At 38.9% G+C, this 14357-nt stretch overlaps 1 protein-coding gene across 1 annotated transcript in view; it reads right to left on the reverse strand.

Annotated features, from left to right (window-relative positions):
• GMIP (GEM interacting protein) overlaps positions 1-14357 on the reverse strand; it is a 78485-nt gene that overhangs the window by 17062 nt on the left and 47066 nt on the right. The window contains exons 8-14 of the mRNA XM_070935037.1: positions 13195-13305; positions 12808-12888; positions 10754-10930; positions 6546-6683; positions 6057-6247; positions 2462-2586; positions 1228-1314 (exon numbers count right to left, since the gene is read on the reverse strand). Of these exons, the coding sequence (XP_070791138.1) occupies positions 1228-1314; positions 2462-2586; positions 6057-6247; positions 6546-6683; positions 10754-10930; positions 12808-12888; positions 13195-13305 (910 nt within the window). The remainder of the gene's footprint in view (positions 1-1227; positions 1315-2461; positions 2587-6056; positions 6248-6545; positions 6684-10753; positions 10931-12807; positions 12889-13194; positions 13306-14357) is intronic.

A 14357-nucleotide genomic window follows, 5' to 3' on the forward strand; every position in this document is an offset into this window, starting at 1 on the left:
TATAATTTAATTTGCTGCAATCGACATATTTTGTTTTATCACCTGATAACAAGATTTACATCTGTGATTTGATTAGATATAGGCTATGGCTGGGTTCACACATCAGAGAAGCATACTCATAATAATCATGATTACAATAACAATCATGATACATAATGATACCTAGTACACAATTTCATAAAGTCCTAATTAAACAAACCACATTATGGCTGCGTGAATACAGCTGCCTAATAGTTCATTCACAGCCCTTCTCCAGCATTCTGGCATTACATTTCCAAAATTTGGTAGCAGCATCTCGGACCACCTGGGAGGATAAGAGGACTCACTAAAGTGGAAACTGGAGCAGGGTTTCAATTCCAGTGGTTTAAAATCCTCACAAGCAGGTTGAAAAAAATCAGCTCTGCCACTTTCTGTGACATCATAAACTCTTCTGGTGACTTTGTATGAAGCCATCCAGCCATTGGTGCAGCAACATTCCCACAAAAGTTCATAATTCTGATCTCTGACTCAGTACAATGCACAAATTCAGTCATTAGTATTGCAGAATTGAAATCAAAGCTCAGGTACAATTTCTGGTTTCTCCTCTCTTTCACTTTAGGATAGCTCCCCCTCTCCCTCTAGTTTTCTGATTAGGTAAACAATTCATCTAGCTGCAACAAGAAGTGTGTCATGTGTCCCTAGATCAGGAATCTCCAAACTTGGCGACTTTAAGACTTGTGGACTTCAACTCCCAGAATTCCCCAGCCAGCCATACTGTCAAGTTTGGGGACCCTTGCCCTAGCCTAGATCATTCACAGGGCTTCCAATACAGATCTGGTATATTCTTTCGCATTAATTTCATGATCTCAGGGCATTTAAAATGATACTGCCACTATAATTTTTTTAAAAAAATTCTTTTGTAGGATAAATTTGACTCAAGATGCCTAAAATGATTTTTGTCAGCTTTAATAGAGAAACAAAATTGCAATTTAAAATGTATTTTTAAAAAACGGATTTATATATATTCATTTAAAAGACAAACGTGTTCTATCTTCAAAATGTCCTATCTATTAAAAAGCAGTATCTGACGAAAACAAGGCTATAGATTAGGAAAAAATGCCACAGTCTGTTTGCAATGTAACTAATTTATAAAGTTTTCAGCTAATATTTTAATAAAGCTTCCCTGTCCCATCTCTTCTTTATGAACTTACTTAATTTTCTAGGCAAAAAGGGAATATATCTTCTCACCTGGGCTAGATGTGGGTGAATCCAAGCACTGGCATTCAGTGCTCCCTCCCAAGCTCTCTGTGTCACTGTAGAAAGATTGGTTGGCACCTGGCAATGGAAGGAAGATGGTTTTGTATATAACTAAAGCTTTCTAGTAAAATATGAGAAGTGGGTTGAGTGGCAAAATATTGGCTCTTGGAAAATGGAGAGGCCTTTGATAATGCAGAAATCTCATCTGAGCAAAAGCAATAACATTTGCCTCAGTTACTGAAGGAGTTATGTGGGGTTATTCTTTTGTTGAGATGTGCTTGCTTTTCCCCCTTTCACTCTCCACTCAAGAACTACACATTAAAGTTACAGTCTTAAACTGCAAAGAAATCCAATCACGGATGGTAGCAAAGATACCCCCAATTTTTTAAAAAATTCTTCAATCCTGCCTCCTGTGCTTGGAGTGATCACTAGAGTTCTCATTCCAAGCACAAATGATCAGGCTCAAATTAATCTACTTTAGTCAGATTATTCAAAGGTCTAGTTCTCTAAAGAAGGTTCAGTGCTGGGAAGGATGGAAGGAAAGAGAAGAAGAGAATGTCCATCAATAAGGTGGATAAACTCAGTTGCAGTGGTGATGGGTGCACCATTAGAAGACCTGATAAAGCAAGTTAGGGACACACTATGATGGAGAAATATATGTGGTCGTTAGGAGTTGAAAATGATTTGATGGCACATCATTCAAGTACAGGTAGTCTTCGACTTACAACCACAACTGAGCCCAAAATTTCTGTTGTGAAGTGAGACATTGGTTAAGTGAGTTTAGCCCCATTTTACGACCTTTCTTGCTACAGTTGTTAAATGAATTGCTGCAGTTATTAAGTTAGTAACATGGTTGTTAAGTGAATCTTGCTTCCCCATTGACTTTGCTTGTCAGAATGTTGCAAAAGATGATCACATGACCCTGGGACCCTGTAATTGTCCTAAATATGAGTCAGTTGCTGAGCGTCTAAATTTTGATCACGGGGCCATGGGGATGCCACAATGGTTGTTAAGTATGAAAAATTGTCGTGTCACTTTTTTTAGTGCCTTTGTAACTTTGAATGGTCACAAAATGAACTGTTGTAAGTTGAGGACTACCTGCAGGGAAGTAATTTTTTGTAACCAGATCTAGACATCATATCTTGATCTAGCCAGACCATGGCAAGGATTATAAAATGACCCCAGAGAAGAAGGTAGAAGTGTATTGTAATGGAATTGACTGTACTTTGCTCACTGCTTGAGGAAGATGGCTTTCCAAAAGTGTCTTCTGATGAGTTGTTGAGGTCAGCAGCTGATGAATAAATTCGAGAACAAGGTGCAATATTTTTTCTTCTACCAGAAGAAGGTGACCTGAAAAAGCAAAGGCCCATCAACTACTATCAACTAGTAGTTGACTACTATTTCCCCAAAAAACAGTTACAGGTAATTGCTTATTAGTAGACATTTGGTTTCAAAAAAGTTTCACAAATGATTGTTGTCTTAAAGAACATTGCCACACCCTAGTACACACTTGTGTTAAAAGTAATAGTTAATGCTACCCCCAAATTAAATTAAAAACTCAGCAAAAAGCTGAGAAATATTCTAAGTGCATTTTCCAAGAGGCAACTGGACATTCCAAGTACAGTAAGATACACAAATTATATGTTAAATTCCTCATTTGGATCCAGTATTTGCCTCATGCATTTTTTTTTCTTTAATCCCACCAATCTTTGCTTTAAAACTGAATATTTTTCTTTCCCACACTTCAATATATGGTGTTACACAATCACTAATCAGTTTGTTTAAAACAACATTCAACAAAAGCAGAAACTTTATATAACAAAGAATAGTTAGATGCAGTACAAAGTGAATTTTCCTTCATCAAAATTGCTTTGTCTCTTTCTATTGGCATCCTGGAGGTCTATGCATGTGGTTGCTAGTCGTCAACCTGTCCTGATACCTCATAATAAATCAATAATCAGTTGTGACTATAGTGCAACATTCATGAAAGGAAGGAAGCCTCCTCCCTCAACAGCCATACTATTTTGATGCAAAATGGCATCCAGAGCCCCAGATGAAGCCCAAATGTTCTTTGTGCTTGTTTTATTTTAAACACAATACATTTACAAAGGAGGAATAATCATGCCTAGAGGCTTCTATGCACAGCTTTGACTATGTGTCTTAATGCTCACTCTACAGGGGGAATTATATGGAGGGGAAGGGAGTGGTGGGTTGAGAAAGAAGATGGTTCTGTGATAGTTATCTCAATGGGGCTGCACCAGAAGAGAGCACTAAAAGTAACTTACAGCCTGCCAGAGATTTGTGTACTGCAGCATTTCAAGAGAAGTTAATTTCAGGCAAAAAGCTTTCTTTTCTTCCTTCCTTTCCGATGGAATGAATGTGCCTATCTTTAAATTAATCCCAGATGTCAGGAATTATGCAAAAGTAAATAAGCTCAACCTTTTCATTAAATGGATGATTGTAAATTTTATTGAGGGGAATGTGTGAGGGGGGTTGTTGGTTTGTTTTATTTCCAATGAAATAGTTTTAAATGTCTGTCATTTGATATGTAAATTAAAATGCAACGCTTCAAATTAAGTGGCAAATCTATTTTTGTCTCAAATGAATAAATGGTTTTATCTGTAGGTATCATACAAATTCACTATAGGTATCACGACATCCTAAAACTTGAGAATCACTAGTGTAGTGTGCATGGTTATGTTAAGAATTTATAGTCATTTTTAATATTACATGGTTTTGATCCTTCAAAGTATTGCACTGGATTCATGCTGGTTTAAGAGGCAGGTAATCTGGGAAGAATACTTTTTTTTTCCCCTTCAAGGTTTTATTACTGGGACAGCATTTCTTAGGGATTGGCCTTCCTGTCTCTTATTGAGACTGGCACTAATTAAGAACTTTCCTTGCAAGTTGTTTACAAAGCCCCTTGAATAACCTGCCACCTCCAGTGCCATCCCCTTTTCCCACAATGCTGGCCTTCTCTCATCCCAAGAGTGATTTATGTAACTTTATCTTGCTGATTCTGCTACTGTAAAACACAAAGGACAGTGAACAAAGTCAGAACAATTCATCATTATTCCAGCAGCATTTTCCCTTGTCAAAACAAGGGATGCTGGTGAGGAAAGGCTCAAGTGCAATTCTTCCACTGTCATGTCCTGTGACCGTAGAAACAGACAGTTGGTAGTTCTTCCCAATGACTTTTTCCCCGAAGTTGCACCCTTATTCCATGAATTCATCTATTGATGAATCATTTTTCAGAGCCCAATTATACAAACTCTCTCTCTCCACCCCACCCCCCCAACTATAGTATTTCCATCTACCAAACTTTCCTTCAAACATCCAATTCTTCCCAGATCCTTTGAAAGGACAATAACTATTCCAATTTACATTCTTTGTCCAGATAATTTGTTTTACTATAAATATAATTTTTCCTCTAGAAAAATATCTGAAGTTCAAATTATACTATATAGCACAGAGGACTCAAATCAAACATATCTTTCAGGTTTAACTTTAGTACAAGCCTATAATAATCCCACAGAGGTGTTTCATCCTTCAAATAGGACACTTGCTCAGAAAAAAAAAAACACCAAACATGTACTCTGTAGTGCTGTGGGTCTCTCAAAAATTATAGTTAAGAAAAAGAATATTTGGCTCATTAGAAACAGGTGGGATAGATTTGGACTCTTCTGATTTTCAAAAGATTTTTTGGAGACTTCCTTGTGGAGGAAAAACAGAATAACAGAGTTGGGAGGGACCTTGGAGGTCTTCTAGTCCAACCTCCTGCTCAAGCAGGAAACCTTATACCATTCCAGACAAAAGGTTGTTCAATCTCTTCTTAAAAACTTCCAGTATTGGAGCACCCACAACTTCTGGAGGCAAATCATTCCACTGATTAACAGTTCTACTATCAGGAAAGTTGTCCTTGGTTCTAAATTGGTTCTCTCCTTGATTAGTTTCCATCCATTGCTTCTTGTTTTGTCTTCAATGCTTGTTATTCATTCCCTTGCTTTCCATTTTGTGATGGTTGGAGGAGAGATTTATAACTTCAGGACCTTCTCTCTCTCTCTCTTTCTCCCTCTTTCCTCAGCATGCTGTTCACAATTCCTGTCTCTAGGTATTATTTAAAATGTCTTTTCTGCCCCCTGCTGGAAATAGTGCCACATCTTGGTGACCTAGCACTTTTTAAGAATTTACCATAGCTCTTATTTAGATGGAAGCTTTACATTACTGCATCAGTTTTCAGTCGGACAGTTGAGCTCACCAATGGGATCCAGTATAGTGTAAGGGTGTGAGGAGTGGCAAACCATTATGGCATTATCACCACATGAATATATGATCAAGACTTTAAGAAGCTTCTTCTAAAATGTGTATGTTGATCAAAGGACTGGGTCTAAAAAGGTTAAGTACAAGAAATAATTGATGCTATTACTAAAATAACTTGGAAGACTTTTTGTCTCTTGTCTCCTGAAAACACTTAATCTGAACTTTCAATATGCCAGTCACTGATAGAGATTACCATCAAAGGAATCCTGCAATATGCATGTTTCGTACGCTAAAACTATAGGCATTTGGGATGGGAAGCCTGTAGCTCTTGGACGTTGTGGAACCTGTAATTTCTAGCATTCTTCACAACTGGCTACAGTGGATAGGACTGCTGAGAGCTACAGTATAATTCATCAACATCTGGAGAGACACATGTTTTCCCATGGCTGCAAATCTTCAGGGCCATGTAATAAGAAATTTTGATCAGGCTGATAAGAGGATGGGAATGTCCATGGATGGATGGGTCAGAGGACAGAAGAAAAAGGGCTATGCTTCCTTACCTGTGCCCTGCTGGTACAAATTCTTCAAATCTGTACACCTCAATGGGAAGCTCCTTTTTTGGCAGTTTTTGAATAAATTCCAGATATTTTTCACCAATCTTGTAGGGCTTGCAGAATTCAGTCAAGTTCTGGTATCCTACAGGGATCCGTTCTGCTTGAGCTTGCTGGAGCTTGAACATCCTCAAGGACACCTGAAGATATAAAATACAAAATGAATACATTTCCTTGAATTAAGAATTATTGTTCAAATTTGTAGAACCTGTTACAATATTTCCCTACTTACCTTTCAGTAGTAAGAGTCTGAAAATTCAACCAGTCTCCGTTATGAGTGCATTAAATTGACTTAAATAGGATATTCTGTTCACCCCTATTTAATAACTGTTGAAGTGAGAGAACCTTCCCATTTCTCACCCTGTCTTTGAAAAATGAAGTTGGGAAGTGAAGGAGGAAATCAAGAGAAACATCTAATCATAAATCATAAAAACTTACCCTCACCAGCATTTCATCTCCTTGATACATTAGCTTGCGAATGTGAGAGATAATTCTCTCTCTGACTTTTTTCAGTTCGAGACGACGATTGTTGGATTCAGAAACACAGCTTCTATATGTGACTTCTGATTCCTGAACCTGTGTGCATGAAATAAAAACTGATGAAAGCAATGGAAAAGCTGACTTGGTTATACCAATAGTTGAAGTAATTCACAGTGGGGATGTCAGTAAGAACTGATATGGATGCTAGTTATGCACCCAAAATAAGAAGCTTCTATATTGTATAATTTATTTTAGGGAATCAACTGAAAAACCATTTGTGCAATTCATTCTGACATAAAATAAAATTTGCAGTATTTGTGGCAGTTTTCCTGCCTTTGAGCACTTTCTGTCTTATTTCTGAATAGAAAACACTACACTAGGACTAATCCACTCTGGCATTAAGAATCCCTGTCCTCCATTTCTTCAAAGATTTGATGATTCACCTCAGTTGTTTCCAGGACTTAGTTACTAGTCTCCATTATCATTACATTCTAATAGCTTCTTCAAGATCATCATAGTGCTTGTTCCTTCAGTCTAAACCACAGGACCAGGGTCAGCAGAATCATATTCTTCCTCAGTGCAGACAAGCATTATATTCCTTACCTGAAGGGGAACAATTTTAGCTCCCAGGAACAAATTTGGATTTGGGAATCACCTGCTAGAAAGTCATTTCCATAACCACCATACTGCTCTTTTCAATCTGTTCATTTCCTCACCATATTCCTCCAGTTTGGGACTATGGAATTGCAGCAAATATATTGAGCCAGAATCCAAATCTTCTCACTGGTGGACAGCTGAGCAATTGTTCCTTGAACAATTAACCCCAGTGTCTGCAACTATTGCTAAATCATCATCTCCTTCTGTTATAAATATAAATCTGTCCCATATGCTTTGGAATTAACAGGCCAAGATAAGATGCAAGATACTGAAAATTAACTTCTAAAGCTTTACTGGTGGCAACAAAGACTGTTACATGTTCCTACATCCACCTCCAATTCAACTATAATTGACTCTTCTCAGGGCACTTATAGAATTAAAGGGTTGGAAGAGACCTGGGAGATCTAGTCCAACCCCCTTGCCATGGGCAGGAATCCTCACAAGCAAATGGCTATTTAGCATTTTTTAAAAACTTCAAATCATGGAGGACTCATGACTCCAAGGAAGCAGGCCATTCCACTGTTTAATAGCTTTCTCCATCAAGAAATTCTTCTTTATTTCAAGTTTGGTTCTTCTTCTGCAAGGCTTCCACCCAATGCTACTTTTGCTACCCATGGGTGCTATGGAGAATAAATTCACACCCATTTCCTGGGACAGACCTTCAGGTTTTTGGAGACTGCAACCATCTCTCCACTAGACTTCTCTTCTTTAAGAAAAACATACCCAGTTCCTTCAATCACTCTTCATTGGATTTAACCTCCAAGCCACATACTATTCTCATTGTTGTTCTCTACATTCTTTTTAGTCTCTCTCCTTCTTATATTGTAATAACTAGAACTGGACCCAGTATTCTCAGTAGGGTTTGACCAGTGCAGCACAAAATGGAACTATCACTTATGATTGTGACAGTATGCCTCTGTGGACGCAGTCCAAGATTACATTGGCTCTCCTGGCAGCTGCAGTACACTGCTGATTGATGCTTAATCTGGATCTACCAGGACACTCAGATCTTTCTCACAAATGTTACAGGTAATCTCCTCTTTTCTGACCACTTGTTCAGCAACCATTCAAAGTTGCAATAGCATTGAACATATGGGCCGCTCCTTCAAGGTCCAGTTGTCCAGCCATCACAGATTGCAATTTGGGTGCTTTACAGCCAGATAACACTTGCGACATTCCATGGTCACATGATCACCATTTGCAATCTTCTTTGACAACTTCTCCCAGGCCAAATCAATACGGTAGCTGGGAGGGAAGATCACAAGTTGCTCTAGTAATTCCCTCCCCCCTCTAAAGAGCAACTTTTTTTTCAGTTGCATGAAATCTGCTCAACTTTCATTCTGTGCTATACAAGACCTGCACAGTATTCTTAAAGACAATTAACATAGTTGTGATGGGCTGTATGCTAAAATAAAGCCAGGTCATGACACACACTTGAAAGTAAATCAGGAAGCCTGTAATTGCAGAGTATGTCTGGCAAGAACAAAGAATGTTTATCTACAGGAAATATGCATGTGTAAATCTTGTAACAATTCTGGGTAGAATTAGAAAACTGATAAAAATAACAACAGTTAGACAACTTGCAGGCCTCAGCTAAAAATTAGGAATACAGATGGCCTACAGCCAATTAAATGTGTATTAGATAACTCCCGGGGCATTCATTAGCCAAGGTTTAGGAATAGGGACAGCTAGAGACCAATAGAACAAATTGTAGAATTATTACTAAAATGTTTATTAGATGATATTTCTTATTATCTCACATTGTCCCGCCTTCTCTTTTAGTGAAAATGTATAATGTTTTCTTAATCCTTTGTTCTAGCTTCTTGGCATTTTGGCCAGGAGCCCTTTTCCTTGGAGTACTCCAATAAAAAGCAATCAGAAAACGTGCATCTCGTATCTGGCGTCCATCATTGGCTTCGGCACCAGGCTCAGACCCAAATTGGGGAAAATAATCGGGGGGGGGAAATATTTTGTGTGATTTAATGAGCCAGCTCCATTACTAATACATATGAAATATTCTCTATGAGTTAGTAATCTTCTCAGATGCTTTGGGGGAAATTCAATGATCAATCTCCTCATATCATGCCATAATCAACAGTGTCTTTTCTTCTTCTCCTAAGCCACTTCCTTTTGTCACCATTCATGATCTTGCCAAGATCTGCTTCCTTGGCAGCCTTGACAACTTGATTTGTTCCACATTACACCTCATTCAGGGAACTATCACTGGTTTTTAAGCCACACAAGCTTATTGTCCCTCCATTAGAGAAAAGTCTAGAATCCAGAGTTTGATTCCTTCCAACTTTCCTTTGATCACATACATTCCCCCCAGCATCCCAAAAAACATCAACAAGAATAATGTTCACCACAAAGTAAATGATGTGCTAGCTAAACAAACAAACAGCTTGATCTCACATAATGTGGATTTCATTGTTTTCTACTGGATTAAAAGCAGCATGTTCTCTTTCTTGAAAGTATACCTTGTGAGCAATTCAGTGCTTTGTCTACCATTTATTTATTTAACTATTCTAATAGCTCATCCAACGCAAAAGACTCTGAGCAGGTTACAACACATTCACATTATAAAAACAACAATAAAAAGAAAACCAATGTTGCTAAAAACAACTGTAATTGGAAAGTAATCCTAAAATGGGTGCCAATAAAACTTGAGCTGGGGTTTGAAAACCCAGTAAAATAAAAACTGATTTAAAAAGGAGCTTTACAGACCTCTAGGAATGAAGAGAAATGTTTGCTATCAAAGGATTAGAAAGGGCTCTATAGAGGCCCAAAATCCATTTGAATTCCCAAACGACCATTCAGAATTACAAATTAAGTGGCCAGTTCCTTTCACATCAATTTTAACAGGTTCATAAGTGGGGAGAAACTTCAGTGAAGGAGGCAAAATACTGCTCTGATAGTATCTATGGAGATTTTCAGTCATCCAGGTCATGGTTGTCTCAAATGTGCTTTTTCAAAACACAACTGGACTATGTTTTTTCCTTTAAGAAGAAGATATTTCACTTCTCATCCAAGAGGTTTCATCTGTTCTGAACCGATGAAACCTCCTGGATGAGAAGCAAAACACCTTCTTCCTCAATGAAAAAACAGTCCAGTTGCCTTTTGAAAAAGCACCTTTCAGACTACTGGCCTGACAAAACTGTGGCAGGTCAAATGACTTGAGCAGTATCTGCGGAATCAGACCAATTAATGGTATGACTCTATGTTCAGGAGCTGTCATTTTTTATTTCATCTCAAAAATCACTTCTGATGAGTTAACAAACTTTTACTACATGCCACTTTCCCATATCTGTACCTGTGGCATCCAGATAAATATGTGGTCAGCAATAGCAAAAGTCCACAGCAAGCTTACAAAAAGCTGTAATTCATTTCTGTGTCTTCCCCATACATTTCTATATCATTTCCTTGCTGTCACGAGGACCTGAATTCTCAAACTCAACAGAGACCAGATTGAAGAGGCAGAGCATTTAACTTTTAAGTCCCAAGACCAATACCTTTAACTGAGCCTCATCTCGATAACGCCGCCGTTTTTCCAATTGCTTGTTTCCACTACTTGTGATAGCCTGGAACTCTTCTTCTGCTTTGGCACTTTGCACTTTGGCTTTTTCCAAATCCTCACAGCGCTGGAGGTAATGGAGGCGAGATTTGCGCATCGAAGACAAGGAATCATTCTGCAATTAGAGGAGGCAAACTGTTGTTGGGCAGTAGCTCTACTGTAGGCTTTGTTTTTTAATGGCTTTTTGAATGTATTTGTATTATTTGTATTACAGGTAGTCTTACAGCAGTTCATTTAGTGACCATTCAAAGTTACAACGCCACTGAAAAAAGTGACATGATTGTTTTTTCACATTTACGACCATTGCAGCATACCCATGGTTCCCATCCAGTTTTATGTCACATGGCCATCTGCAGCTGGCATGAATTTCTCCAAAAAAACCCAAAGGGTAGTCTTTCCCAGCACTCAGTAATAATGTTAATAATAAATGCCCTAAGTTATTCTATTTTTTGAGGCTTAAAGAATAATTCTTGTAGCACAGGGGTGCTTAGATCTGGCCTGCGGGGCCACCCTGGACACAGTGGGGGACTGGCCCATGGTGCCTCTGCCAGGGAAAACGGAGTTCGGGGGGGTGTCACATGTGAGACATGAGTGACATCGAGCTGGCCACGCCCACCACAGCCTTCTGATAACCCTGATTGCTTTTAAAATGATGATGGAGCACCAGATTTTGCTATGTTGTCAGAGATGGAGGTTGTTTATCTATCTCTGTACTTACTTTCAAAACATTACAGAATCTTAACCGGCTATGATACATGTGCTCGCACAGGCCGACAACTGAATATTTTGACATCTAGAAATCACAAGCGACTTCTTTGCAAGGTACAGATAATCCTTGATTTATGACAGTTCATTTAGTGACTGTTCAAAGTTACAACAGCACGAAAAAAGTGACTTATGACTGTTTTTCACTCATGACCATTGCAGCATCTCCACAGTCCCGTGATCAAAATTCAAGTGCTTGGCAACTGACTCATATTTATGACTGTTACACGATCACCTTTTGAGACCTTCTGACAAGCAAAGTCAATGGGAAGCCAGATTCACTTAACAACCGTATTACTAACTTAACCACTGCAGTGATTCACTTAACAACTGTGACAAGAAAGGTCATAAAATGGGGCAAAACTCACTTAAGAAATGCCTCACTTATCAACAGAAATTTGGGGCTCAATTATGGTCATAAGTCAAGGACTACCTGTATTCTAAGTGGACTTCAAAATACAAATGAGTATGTTAAAAAAGAGTAGTTTCTTCATTTTGGGCGTCATACCTGATTCAGCCTCCCAGTGTCAATCTATGCTTGATCCTTTTTCATTTTTAAAATCATGTTTAATATTTTTAGAAACCGTAAGTTTGCAGATCTTGACAAACCCATACAAGAGATTTGCAGTTTAGCAAACAAAAAACTAAAACAAGTATCTAAATCAACTTTTGTCAATCATCTAAGTTTCTTTACATCAGCTGTCATAACCTAGATATGAACATTGATGTAAAAGCCATATTCTAACCTAGATTTGGAAAGTTCATTTTGGCATCAGCCACTTACACTTGCCATGGATGGATAAGTAGAATTTGGTAGTTTATCATCTATGTGTTTTCATCTATACCTTCATAAGTAGAAGGAAAAGTAGACTTTATTTATGAAGTAATGTTCCTGAGAACAGACTCCTTGGAAAAATAATAGAGCACTTTCTTTCAATGTGAAGATCTGGTCTACTCAGGTTATAAGAAATATGATTTAGCATGCAAGACATTGATGTGATCCTTTGTCCATTCTTCTCCATCCTGGTACTTTCTAGGATAAAAACTCCCAGTCTCCCTAAAGAAGGTTTTCCTAATCTATCTCCCAACCTGAACTTCCAGTGTTCAGAAATTTATTTAAAATCCTGAATGTATAGCAGCATTTATAGCACTTTCACACCTTTGGCCCATGCATATCCGTCAAAAGACCAACCCTGATTGCAACCTCATCCCCTCATCTGCTCTTACCATCCTTTTCTGTTCTTTCTGCCACTGATCTTTGAATTCCTTCCGCCATTTCTCAATTTCATTCCTTTTGGCCCAAAGAGGCTACAACAGAAAGAGGACCGTTAGGGGTAGATAGCAGGAGAGAATGTAGTATTAAGCAGGAATTAAAAAACAAAACAAAACACCACCATATGCTGAATTAACATGGGTGCTTGAAGAAAATTGATCAAACCAACGCCCTCAGTTTTAACATTACATTTCTATTTCCCAGCCCCATCTTCTTCAAATGCAGTTGTTCCAGCGACAATCTCTTTAGGAGCAAGATTCTAGTCTCATAGACTCAAGGGGCATTTGAAATTGTTGCTCTTGCATAGGGGTGCTTTTATCTAAATCAGAAAAATGATGTACCTCATAATATTCTTTCATATGCAACGTTCCAGCTGTTTCAATGGCTACGTTCCCTGCCTTTATGTCATGCTCCATGACCATGGTATAGAGGCCCTGGAGAGGCATACCATTCTGGGGAGACAAAAGCATCGATTAACATGCTAGAACAGTCACGTTCTAGCTGACAGGAGGTAGTCATTCCCAGGCTCTCTGTCAGATCCAGCATTCAAAGTAATAACACACATCCCTTTTCATTTTTTATAGTATAGTGCTTTCATTCTGCACTCAATGCCATTGCCACAGTACCAGGCTTCACACCTGGGATTAGTATAGATTAGAATTCATATAGAAGACAAGAATGAAGACACACACACACACACACACACACACCAGCTTCTTCTCACTGCAGTACAAAGGTAAAAGGAACATGTACACATTCTCAATAGTTTAAACTTGAGGCTTTTGATCCTTGGCATGAGTCTTGGGTAATGTTGTGGTCCGCCAGCAGCCTGCGGAACTGGCAGCAGAGCGATGAGGCTGAGGAAGAACATAGGCCAATCCTGGAGGCTGGGGAAGGCCCAGATGAGGGGTCTGCATCAGAGGCAAAGATGGGGCCAAGGCCATCAGAGAGTGAGGTGCAGACTCCAGAGCCTCCAGAGACTGATAGGAATGAGGCAGAGGAACAGGAGGAGCCTGTTCCTAATGCATGCATGAGAAGAGCTGCCAGAAGGCAAGAGCTGCTCAAGCAAAGAGGACAACTTGGGAGTAGGGCCAAGAGATGATTGGCCCCTCCCATAAGGCTTAAAACAGGCCAGCAACGGCGTTTGGGCTTTGTTGGAAAACAACGTTAGTAGCTTCGTCTTCTTCGTCTATGTCTTGTATTTATTTTTGTATCTGTGACTTCTGAACGTTTGCCTAGAAAGGCCTTTAGCAGTTTGCCTAATTGGATCAAGATTTGCGATAGGACTGAGGAATTTGTGTTGGGAGGAATTTGCTTTAATTTAGTTGAACGACGCTGGGAATGAAGTAATTCTCAGCTGTTCGAATAAAGTTTGTTTGTTTTTTCACTGACTTGATTTTCCTACTACTTACTTGGGCCTGGGTCACAAGAGGTAGTTGAGGCATGTTTCCATAGCAGTCTTTTGTTAGCCTGGGAAACTCACTAGGCCAGAGTTCTCCAACTT

This window comes from Pituophis catenifer, unplaced genomic scaffold, assembly GCF_029215685.1.
Source record: "Pituophis catenifer annectens isolate HBS135680 unplaced genomic scaffold, rPitCat1.0.hap2 SCAF_2, whole genome shotgun sequence".
Lineage (NCBI taxonomy): Eukaryota > Metazoa > Chordata > Lepidosauria > Squamata > Colubridae > Pituophis > Pituophis catenifer.